Below are 12,187 nucleotides of genomic sequence, written 5' to 3'. Positions count from 1 at the left end.
TTTTTGCATGTTTACTACCATCTGATTGTTCTATTTACGTTGCATTTGGTACATGGGAATCAATTGGGCAGGACAAAAACTTATCATTCCATGTTTATAACTAATATATGATAGCGCGGCGATGAACGCGTCTGATTGTTTGGATTGAGAGCTCGTTGGGGAATCTTTGAATGCTTATCTCTAATCGAAGGATGCTGGTTAATTTATGAGGGTGATTTCGTTTGAAGGTCCGCTATTCTGTACTCACTGCCGCTTTATTCGACGAACTGGTAAGATCATCGCTTTTGTCTAATTGGTTTGATTGTTCGGCAAAACGAAACGGGGTTGAGGTTTTTGGGTTTGGGTGAGGTTCCGACTAAGCCGTGTCTGCTAGTTCAGAGTTCTAGGGTTTCTTTTTTGCTGAAATCTGTCAGTCTCCTAAATCAGAGTCTTCTTTAGCTTTCTGATCTGTTGTGTTCTGGTTTCTTGCGGGGTGTTTGATCGAGGTTTTTGGACCGTGGTTTCTTATTTCCTCGGCCGTATTTTATTTATTGAGTAAAGGGAACAGACTGGTTAGTTCTAGAGGTATTGGTGTGAGCTGGATGTGTTCCTTCCTGTTTGGTAATTGATTGCAGGGAGAGTCTTCAGCTTAATTCGTAGATTCTACTGGGCTAGAAACCAGTTTCTTTGAATGTTTGATGTTGTTAGTTCCTGGTTTAGATTGGCAATTATCGAGGACCTTTGGTAAAAGAATTGCTGCAGTGGGCTGTGGCAGCTTTTGATTGCTACTGACTCATTACAAATTCTGGTTTCTTTGGCTATCGCTGTTGGTTGGGGATCAAACATCCCTTGAATTTGCTGGCTGCTGCTTCTGTGGTTTTGACAGGATTATTTGATTCTGCCGTCCTCATTAGAAGCCAGGTAATATTGTGAACGGTTGCTGCTGGTTGTTGCTGCTGTTCCCTTTGAAAAATTGTAGTGGTGGTGGTTTACAGAAAGGTAGCAGCTGTGGCCTAGCCACTTCTCCATTGGGCCGCTGCAATTTTACTGCACTGCTGTATTAGTTTGTATGTTCCTGAGGGTCTTCATAATTTGTGTTTATTGCTGTCTGCTGATACTGTGAACGGTGGCTGCTGGTTGCTGCTGTTTTTCTTTTGAAAACCGGCAGTTGTGTGATGCTGCTGTTTACAGAAAGGTAGCAGCTGTGGCATAGCCACTTCTGTTGGGCTGCTGCAATTTCACTACTCTGCTGCATTAGTTTGTATGCTGCTGAGGGCCTTCATATTTTTGGGTTTATTGTTGTCTGCTGCTTCTGTGTCACGGGCTTCTGTTTACAAAAGTAGCAGCTGTGGCTTAGACATTTCTCAATTGGGCGACTGCAATCTGTTTTGCTGCAGTTCTTTACTGCTGTTTCTTCCGTGCTGGTGCCGAGCTTGCAGTTTCGAGCTACTGCTGCAAGGACAGATTGGTGACTGTTTCCTCCTTGCTGGTGGTCGAGTTACAGCATACAGCATCCAGTTTTGGTGCTGTTTATTTTGAGCTGTTTGGGTTCGTCTTGCAAGCAAACTGCTGGCTTTTGGTTACATTTTCTGCTCAGCGAGGGTAATTCTATTGGCTATAGATTCTTTAGTTGGAAGCAGATTTGTTCTCGGTTTTGAGGCTCGGCTCCTGTTTGTTTAACAGCAAGTCCCTTAAATTTTTTTTTTGCACCGTGGTTTCTAACTGTGTATTAGGATTTGATCACTGCTGTTCGGGTTTTCTTCATAAGAGGTTACTAGTGGATTTTGCTGTGCTGTTTGTTCCTGGGCAATGGATTTAGGGAATGAACCGGGTCCTATGAGCACTGTTCCTAGTAGAACTTCTGTTTTTGAGAGACTTTCACCTAGCGAAAATGCGCCGAGTGTTAAAGAAAAGTTAAATTTTGTGAAAGCGGTTGGATGCTCGTTTGCCACGGGTCTCGCTTATTATCCCTTGGCTGATAAAAATGATGTAAATGTGAAAATTCCTATCGAAATGGCCAAGGAAGCTGCTAAAGCGTATAACTCGGTGTTGTATGGTTACTTCCTGGGCCCTCGTATTCATTTTCCTATAGTCAAAAACTTTATCACAACAGCGTGGGGTAAGTATGGCTTTAAAGATGCAATGCTAAATGAGAATGAGATTTTTTTCTTCAAGTTCAATGATATAGGAGGGTGTGACCAGGCTATTGAAGCTGGGCCGTTAATGATAAGAGGTATCCCCCTATTTGTCTATGATGGGATCCCTCTAAGGGGTTGAGGAAACCGGAACACTCTTCTTGTCCCCTCTGGGTGAAATTACATAATATCCCTCTAGTTGCTTTTAACAAAGAGGGTGTAAGTCGCATTGCGAGTGTTTTGGGAGTACCGAAATAGATGGATTCTAGTACTGCATCGATGTGTGAAAAAGCCTGGGGAAGACCGGGGTTCGCTAAGGTTTTGATTGAAGTATGGGCTGTTGGGGAACTGAAAAGGCATATTGAAGTAGAAATCCCAAATCTAAATGGAGGTGATGCTGAAATAGTGAATATTCAGGTTGAATATCTGTGGGAGCCGATTCAATGCACCCATTGCAAGGTTTTTGGTCATAAAATTTCGGGATGTGCAAAAGGAGCTAGTTTGCACAAAGAGAAGGAAATTGATAGGAGAAAGGATGCAGAGGGTTTTATCAGAGTGGTGAAAAAGCAATGGAGGCCGTTAGCGGGAAGTAAACCCAAGCAATCCGAACAAGGCAAGGATACGTCGAATGAAAACATTGCCCATCAACCGGTGGATTTATTAGCAAGTACATCGAAAAGGGATCAAAAGAAGATGAGGAATAATGGTATTATTGAAGGAGGCCAATCTGGAGAGAATGTGAAGAATGCAACAAAGGCTTCAGGCACGATTGTAGATTCTGGATCTTCTTCTTTTTCCCAACATATCCATCCTTCCCAACCTATGAATACTTCTACCCCTCTTATTGATTCAGTGGTCAAAAACTTCCGGAGGGGTGTTCTGTTAGATCATGTGGTGGGCACTAACAGATATGGTGTTCTTGAAAAGTTACGCGGTGAGGTAAATCATGAAGATCACCTTATGGTTAAGGATAAAGACCCTGTGGCGAACACAATGAATGTGGACAGGCGGGAGCAAGGGGTTGAACCCTCTAATTCCTCATGTTAAATTTTGCGACTTGGAATATCCGGGGACTAAATTCTCCGGTTAAGCAAAATGAGGTGAAGAATTTTATTCATTGCAATGAGTTATGTTTGTGTGCTATTGTCGACTCTCATGTCTCTAAGGATTCCCTTCAAACTGTGTGCTCTAAGATTTTTAGCCGATGGTCTTGGATTTCTAATCAAGCTGCGTGTGTGATGGGTACACGTATAATTCTTGCTTGGGATCCCCGTAAATTAGATGTTATGCTAATGGAGGCTCAAAATCAATTCCTCAACTATAAAGTAGCTTTAAGAGGTGGCCAAGACTATTTCTTTTTGTCCTTGGTCTATGGTGCAAATACTTGCAATCAAAGAAGAGATTTATGGTCAGGGTTACGGAAGTTTAAAGTGTTGATGAGTTCAAACCCTTGGATAGTAATGGGAGACTTCAACACCATGTTATTTCCGCACAATGGATTTGGGGGTTCTTCTCGCTGCAACACAGATATGTCTGATTTCGCTACGTGTACTGAGGATGTTGAAGTTTTTGATTTGCATTACACTGGTGTCCACTTCTCTTGGAACCAGAAACCGAATTCTGAAGGGGGAATCATGCGTAAACTTGACAGGGCCATGGCTAATGCAGATTTCACTTCTAAATTCCATGATGCTAACGTAAAATTTCTTGCTGCGAGAATTTCGGATCATGCACCGCTGGTTCTAGCTCTCAAAGAAGGTGTACGGAAATCGAGGTATAGCTTTAAATTTGATAATTTCATGACTGAGCACCAGAATTTCTTTCAGGTTGTTAAGGAGGAATGGTCTAATCATGTTGAGGGGACTCCTATGTTTCGGGTCACTTCCCTCTTGAAAGCTCTCAAGGTCCCTCTTCATAAACTTTGCAATACCTTTGGTAATCTTAGGCAGAGAGCTTCCTTTTTAAAACATGAGTTAGATCGTATCCAACTAGACATCGATAAAGAACTAGATAATGCAGAGTTGGGTTTAGAATTTGGTCATCTTCGAATTGCCTACCAAAAGGCTTGTTGGGACGAGGAATGGGCAGCGAAACAACGTTCCAAAGTCAAGTGGTTGAATGAGGGTGATATGAATACCAAATTGTTCCATAAAGTGATCAAAGAACGACATCACTACAATTCCATTCAATCCATCTGCAAGAGTAATGGTGAGTTTCTTTATGGAGACGACGTTCCTAAAGCCTTTATTGACTACTTTACAGAATTTATTGGAAAAAGGTACGACTCTCCTGACCCGGTTATGTCCGAAGACTTATTTACGAGAAAGCTTTCTATCTCGGAAGCTAACCATATGATCCGACCGATTCTAAATGAAGAAATTAAAAATGCTATGTTTAGCATTGGTAATCATAAAGCTCCCGGCTCTGATGGATTTTCTTCGAGATTTTTCATGGCTTCTTGGGATATTGTTGGGTGTGACGTGGAAATTGCCATTCATAATTTCTTTTATCGAGGTAACCTCCCGAAGGAATTGAATCATACGCTTATTTGTCTTATCCCTAAATCTGTTAATGCTTCTACGGTCACGGATTACCGGCCTATAGCTTGCTGTAATGTACTTTATAAATGCATTAGTAAAGTCATTGCAAACAGAATGAAGGACTATTTGGACTCCCTTATTGATAAGGCCCAATCGGCATTTATCCCGGGGAGGAAGATCACGGACAATATTCTTATGGCCCATGAGCTTATTTCGGGGTATCAGACTATGAAAGGTCCGCCTAGATGTGCTTTCAAGATAGATATTAAAAAGGCTTATGATATGGTGGACTGGCGGTTCCTCATCATTATGCTGCAGGGTTTGGGGTTCCATCCGGTTATGGTCAAGTGGATAAGGGAGATGGTGTCCGCTACCTCCTACTCGCTTGCGATTAATGGTGAACCTTACGGGTTTTATCATGGAGGTAGGGGTCTTCGGCAAGGTGATCCATTATCTCCATATCTGTTCACAATTGTAACGGAGGGTTTTTCTATGCTCCTTAGACAATGTATCTGAGAAGCATCAGATTTCGAGTACCATTGGGGTTGTGAGGAGATGGATCTGACTCACTTGTGCTTCGCAGATGATTTATTTGTTTTTACTAAAGGTGATGTCCAATCGGTGGAGGTGCTTAAAAAGGCCCTTTTTCTCTTTCAACAACGCTCAGGTTTGGAACCAAGCCTTGTAAAAAGTGAGATTTATTTTGCGAATGTGCCCCCTAACCTCAAGGAAGCCATTTTGGAGAGGCTTCCCTTTAAACTTGGCTCGTTTCCTGTCTGATATTTGGGAGTCCCTTTATCTCTAACTCGGTTGAAGATAAGTGATTATAGCCCTATGATTGTTAAGGATAAGGGCCGTATTCTTAATTGGAAGTCTAAGTTTCTTTCTTTTGGAGGACGTAGACAACTCATTATATCGGTTCTTCAATCTCTTCAGTTGCATTGGATGTTTGTGTTCTTATTTCCGTCTAGGTTAACCCATGATCTGGAATCGATCTTCTGGAAGTTCCTTTGGGCCCCAAGGGATGGCCCTCGAGGGCGGTGTAGATTATCTTGGGAAGTGGTCTGTCGACCTCTTCAGTCAGGGGGTCTTGCAATTCGGCGTGTGACAACCTGGAATAGGGCTCTACTGGCTAAACATGTTTGGGATATTGTCCGCCATCGTGATTCTCTGTGGGTTCGTTGGGTTTATCGTCATAACCTTCGTTCTTCTCACTTCTGGTTGGTTCGGAAAAATTCCAATTGCTCGTGGGTCTTCCGTAAATTACTGGACTTAAGACTAAATTTGCGATGGTATTTAGTGTCTCAAATAGGTGACGGCAAAGATATAAATGCTTGGGAGGATACTTGGCTTCCATGTGGTCATCTTACGGCCTTTATGTCTTACCACTTTATCCATTCTTGTGGGTTCTCGATTGGAACTACGGTACGTGAACTTATCATGAGTTTGGGTGGAGTATGGTCGGATGAGTGGTGTTCCAGGTTTGATGTGCTTACTTCTGCTCCTTTGCCTTCTTTAATTGATGCTCATCGGGATCAAGTTCTCTGGGGAGGTGATAGTACTTCAATTTCGGGTTTCAAGGTTAGTAATGCTTGGGCCTCGTTGGAGGAAACTTATCCGATTGTACCTTGGTATAAATCGGTATGGTTCTCAGGCCATATTCCTAAGCATGCTTTCTGTCTATGGCTTGCTTGTCATAGGCGTCTCCCTACTTAAGACCGTCTGTTTTGGAAGGATGAACCCCCAGACCTAAAGTGCTCACTTTGTGGTCAGAGATTGGATAGCCATTCACACTTATTTTTTGAGTGTACTTTTGCTCGTGAAGTATGGGACAATATCATGCGTATTGTGGACTTATCTGCTATGCCGTCTACATGGGATCAAATTTTAGAATTACTTTCGGATCCTAATCGTCGTCCTAAAAAGTTAATTTAGAAACTTGCGATGGCGGCGTCGGTCTATTACGTTTGGCAAGAACGAAATAGAAGACTTTTCACTGGGGAACGGCGCACTGCCATGCAGATTTACAAAGTCATTGATCAGACGATCACTAATCATGTGGCTTGGATGGAGGGAAGATTGATGGGAAATGTTGTTTTGACATGAGGGTTAGTTTTTTGGTCTTGGAGAGCTGTTGTTATTTTCAAGCTCCTGTTCTTCATCTTTAGTTTCTTGTTTGAGTCAGTTGGCCTTTGTTCATTCTGGCTTATGGTAGGTTGGTACAGGGAGTTGTCCAAGTTTTTGGGTTTCCTGCCCTGTTAGGTGTGGTCTGTTGCATATTTTGTTGTACTCCTTTATGGTTTTATAAATTTGCCTGGTTACCATTCAAAAAAAAAAACTAATATATGATATATAGAAACTTTAGACAGGTTTTAGGGGCATTATGATTCTCACAAGACTGCTTCTACAACCCATCCGGCCATTTTGGGCCCTAAGAATTCAATCCCCAATATGTTCCCTTTATCCTTTCCTCTCCTTCTAAGTTCAAATATTTGTCATTCAACCCCCCTGCAACCTTTCTGTTTTGGGTGATCATTTGCCCCACTCCCCTACCCACCCCCCACCCACCCTTCTTCTTCACATACATCTTCTAAGGATCATGCATCTATCCTACAAGTGTCTGCTGCTGGCCCATGTATGAATTCTCATCCTTCATATACGGTTCATGATTTAAATTTACCAAACACTGTATATGAAACTTGTTTATTCGTGTCTTGTCTATTTTAATAGTTTTGTCCTGTCTTGTCCATTTTACCAAACACTGTACATGCAACTTGTTTATTCGTGTCTTAGTTGCACCAAACACCATATAGACAACTTGTCCTATCGAAATCAGTCTTCTCCTATATGTGTACCAAACTCTACCTTAGTGGGCAACATTTTATCTTGTTATAAGAATTGTTATTATAGTCTTTCACTTACTCGACGCAACTGCATTATAGCTGCCTCTGGTTAGGATATCCATATTGCCTTTCGTGCTATTAAGACTATATTGGTAACTGTCCTCTTCATATCAATGTTAATGTATTGGACATTGATGTCAAATAGCGTATTTTCTTGCTTGGAACTGGATTACAGCAGAGTGGTTATGCATAATCATGAGTGTTAAATTGGAAAAATGATTCATTTTGAAATCTGATATGCTGTCCTTATGCAATGGCTTCATTTTTTACAAATCATGCAGCAAAAAATCTTATACTTGCTAGCGTCAAGTATGTGACATTGCATGATGAAGGTGCAGTGGAACTGTGGGAGCTCAACAATGTTGTACTGTTCTCCAGGTTGCCTACGAAATTGACTAAAGAACAACTTTCTAACTTCCAGGTACTCATTTACTTTGCTCGCATACATAATGAATTAGTTCTGCAAATAAATCACATATCTATGATTGAACAAGATGTAAAGCCTAACCTTAATAATGCACATATTAGTTTTATGCTTCGAAATGGAACATTGATAGTTTGTTGTTGTAATGGATATCTGTTATGATAATTTATTAGTATGCCATTTCCATTAGTTACTTGATGCATGCCACAAAATTCTTCATCAAGTGGAAATTCCATTTCTAGAGATTCCTGCATCATGCATGCATTACGAAACAAAGGCTACTTTCTCCAGGAAAATGAAGGCACTATCAAAAACATCAACTGCTATATACAACAAATAGAAGAATTCAATTTTAATATGTTTAACCAACTATAATAAAAGATAAGAACCGTAAAAAAACCTTTAAGTTCCTAATAAGATAATGTTTATGACAAGTAGATGATAATCGTATCAAAAAACATAAATTTCACTAAGGGAAATGGTATACGCGTGCCCAAAAAATAACCATACAAAACCGAATTATAAGCTATCGCAGCTTCCTTTGCCATTTCAATTTGGATTTTCACACTAACCTGTTTTTTGTCAGCCAACGGGTAAAAGTTCAGATCCGTAGCAATCGAACGACCAACTGCTTGCTCAAAATTTAACTTTCCATTAACCATACCCTCAGAGCCAACAGGCTGGCTACCTCCTGACATATCTTCAAGAGAGGAGAGCCTTTCAAAAACGGAAACCCGACTAGGATCAGCGGGTAAGGGGGCAGGATCATTAACCGTTCCCATTCCACATGTCAAGAAGCCGTGGTGCTAAAACCCTTTTTGAGTGACCTTAATAGGATAGACGAAGACCTCGTAACCGAGGTGCTGAATATACTACCAAAGAACTCTCCAAGAGTAACGAAGACCACATAAACACTTAACACATGAAAATGAGGACTGAAAATGAAAAGAAAACCCAACGTACCTTAAAACCGTAAGCACAAATAGAACCAACCAAAATCAGGAAATAATACCGAAGAAATAAACACCAGCAACTCAAAACAGATTCAAGAATCAAACCCTGCCGAACTCAAACCACCAGCCTCTACCCGTAAACGGACAGCAATCAGAACCAAAAGTAGCCGAAGTATAGACCAATCAGCAGAAATCTGGTCCTTAGAAGAAACATACAACCAAATCAGCTTAAAAGACAATTCTCCACCAAATCGAAAACAGCAAACAACAGCTAAAACTGCTCTCCACGACAAGTAAACAGCCCCTAAACAAGCTGACAGGTCCTCCCAACAGTAGCAAAAATTCACCAAAATTGCAGGCATAACCGATCCTAATAAAGGAGTTGCCTATCGATCGGACAGCAGCAACATCACCAAAAAAACCACAGCAGAAGAAACAAAGGTGCGTTCAAACAACGGTAGCAACAAACAACCAAAACAGCAGTTGTCTTAGCTATACTTCTATGTACTGGATAGTCAAGCAGCACATAAAATCATAAAATCGGACAGCAGCAACAGCAAGCAGATAACCGCTTAAAGCACCAAAACAGCCGCTAAGAACAGACAGCAGCACCAGAAAAATCAACAGCAAAAGAAATAAAGGTGTGATCAACAGCAGCGGAAACAACCAACCAAACAGCAGCAATCACAGCCAGGCAGTCGTATACACGGTTGTCTAAGTAAAACAACAATGGTCCAGCAGTAACACTCTATATTGATTAACAACATCAACCAAATCGAAACCAGGAGCACATAAAATCATAAAAACCGCCCCTAGAACTGAAGGAAAGAAGCCCGCAGCAAACCCCTTTAACCAAACAGTTTAAAGGTAGAACCAGGTCCAAGGAATCCAAGGTAGGTTAAAAAAACGCAAGTATAAACTCGCAATCAACAAACCTTAAACACCCACCTTCAAGCCGACGACCAACAAACCCTAACAAACAAGCGATACTATCCCCAGCCACAAGGGATCGAAGGAAATCAAAACAGCAGCGCACAAAACACAACAAAGAAGAAATCACGTACCAAAATCAGCAGATCAAAGAACCCCGAACAAAGAATCCTTTAAAAAACAGTACGGCCAGCAACCCTAATGAAGAGAATCCAAGGAATCGCAACCCAAAATATACGAACATGCAATGTTGACAACCGATCCAGATCCCATGTTCTTCGAATCCTTCAAAAACACATCAAATGGTCATAGCCTTGAGAGAAAAAGTCAAAGATCAGTCAACCTTTGAGTCCTTCAGTTTCAGACCTTAATGGTTATCATGGGCTTATTTTTTCTATTCGAGTCTAATTGAGCCATAATGGTACTAAATGGTTCAAAATTAGTATAATCTGACGTTAATGGGAGTAATTGAGGCAGAATGGGTCTTAACGGTCCTTAGTGGGTCCAAATGGTGGTAGTGGATATGATGGGCCTAATTCAAGTTAAAAAGTCTAATTGAGTCAAAACGACACCAACTAGGTCATAAATAGTCTCATTAGACCCTGATGTGTTTAATGGGTTCCTTTCTTTGTAACGAGTCTAATTGGGTTTAAATGACACTAAATGGGTCATAGTTAGTCTAACAAGTTGTTAATACGACTAGTTGGATAGAATATGTCTTAAGTGTGCTTGATGGGTCCATGTACACTTATTGGGTATATTGGGCCTATTTATTTGTAATCGAGTCATTTGGATCAAAATGACAATAAATGGGTCATAACTAATCTGATTAGACCCTAGTAGGTTAATAGGCCCATTTATTCATAAGGATTCTAATTGGCCCAAAATGACACTAATTAGGTCATTTTTAGTTTGATCAGACCTTAATGAGTATGATGTGCTAAATTCGTCAGAATTAGTCTAATCAGACATTAATTAGAGTGATTGTGGGTCCATTTGGTGTTAGTGGATATAATTGGCCTATTTCTCCTTAAGAAGTAGGGGTGTTCGCGGTCCGGTTTGGGCGGTTTAAGCCCTCATACCACAAACCAAACCGTAATGGCGGTTTGTGATATTTTTAGACCGAGCGGTTTGAAACCAAGTGCCCAGACCGGTCAAACCAGACCACGAAAAGGCGGTCTGGTCTAACCGGTTTAGGCGGTTTGAGCCTTTAATGGACTTTAAACATTAAAACCAAAAAACCTAGTGTCATATGTACTATTATAAATTTGAATAATAAATATTAATCACCCATCATAATCATCTCCCATGGAGATTTGTTTTCTACAATAAAAGTACTAAAAAATAAGTGTCATTCACATGTGAGTAATCTGTATACCAACCACTAAGCATTGAAGTAGCCATTAAAGTTTAAACCCAATTTAAACAATCCAAAGTCCAAAGTCCAAATAAATAAATATGTAAAACATACCAAAAAACAAAGTCAAAATAGAATCCAAATCTTAGTATTCATTGTTTAAAAAAAGTCAAAACACTAGGATTTAGATGAATTAGGCGACGTTACGACGATTAGGAACGAAAAAGAGGTGGATAGTGGATATCGTGTAATCGTGGACGGTGGATTACTGGATGTTTGGATTAACCGATTAGGTTAGGAATTACCAAATTAGGGATTTAGATTTAGGGGATTTAGGAAATCTTTTGGATAAGACTTTTATGTTTGGGCTGAATAATTATAGCTCATAAGATATAAATTAAAGTTGGGTATTTAATTGGGCTGAATAATTATAATACTAAAATAAAATATTATATATATATATGGCGGTCGGGTTGGTCCAAACCGCCCAAAAAAAAGTCTAAACCGCAAATCGACCAGACCGCCCGGTTTCGGCTATTTTTCAAACCGGACCGCCAGACCGCTCAAACCGCCAAAAACGGTCCGGTTTGACTTGGTTCGGCCGGTTTGAGCGGTCCGACTGTTTTTTTGAACACCCCTATTAAGAAGTCCAATTGGGTCAACACGACTGAAACTAGGTCATAATTAGTCTTTTTAGACCCAAATGGGTCTAATGGGCCCAATTCTCCATACGGAGTCTAATTGGGTCAAAATGACACTAAATGGGCCATATTTGGTTTGGTCAGACCTTAATGGTTATTATGGGCCTATTTCTCCTATTCGAGTCTAATTGAGCCATAATGGTACTAAATGGTTCAAAATTAGTATAATCTGACGTTAATGGGAGTAATTGAGGTGAAATTGGTCTTAACGGTCCTTAGTGGGTCCAAATGGTGGTAGTGAATATGATGGGACTAATTCTCGTTA

At 40.6% G+C, this 12,187-nt stretch overlaps 1 protein-coding gene across 1 annotated transcript; it reads left to right on the top strand.

The window, feature by feature from the left end:
• Window positions 1-5,488: 5,488 nt before the first annotated feature.
• On the top strand, window positions 5,489-8,321 carry LOC112504083. Its single transcript, XM_025108053.1, has 4 exons — window positions 5,489-6,235; window positions 6,870-6,921; window positions 7,839-7,978; window positions 8,172-8,321. The coding sequence occupies exons 1-4, from the start codon at window positions 5,489-5,491 to the stop codon at window positions 8,319-8,321; spliced, it is 1,089 nt and encodes a 362-aa protein (XP_024963821.1).
• Window positions 8,322-12,187: the final 3,866 nt, after the last annotated feature.

The sequence above is a fragment of the Cynara cardunculus genome, unplaced genomic scaffold (genome assembly GCF_001531365.2).
Source record: "Cynara cardunculus var. scolymus isolate 2C unplaced genomic scaffold, CcrdV1 Un_Scaffold_4561, whole genome shotgun sequence".
Lineage (NCBI taxonomy): Eukaryota > Viridiplantae > Streptophyta > Magnoliopsida > Asterales > Asteraceae > Cynara > Cynara cardunculus.
This window is presented reverse-complemented; position numbering and strand designations above follow the sequence as displayed.

Excerpts from the sequence above, each read along its gene's own strand:
- LOC112504083 (XM_025108053.1), top strand. The coding sequence starts at position 5,489 with ATGATTGTTAAGGATAAGGGCCGTATTCTTAATTGGAAGTCTAAGTTT. Across the intron at positions 6,922-7,838 it reads TTCCTGCCCTGTTAGGTGTG|CAAAAAATCTTATACTTGCT; the intron begins GTCTGTTGCATA and ends CAAATCATGCAG. Across the intron at positions 7,979-8,171 it reads AACAACTTTCTAACTTCCAG|TTACTTGATGCATGCCACAA; the intron begins GTACTCATTTAC and ends CATTTCCATTAG.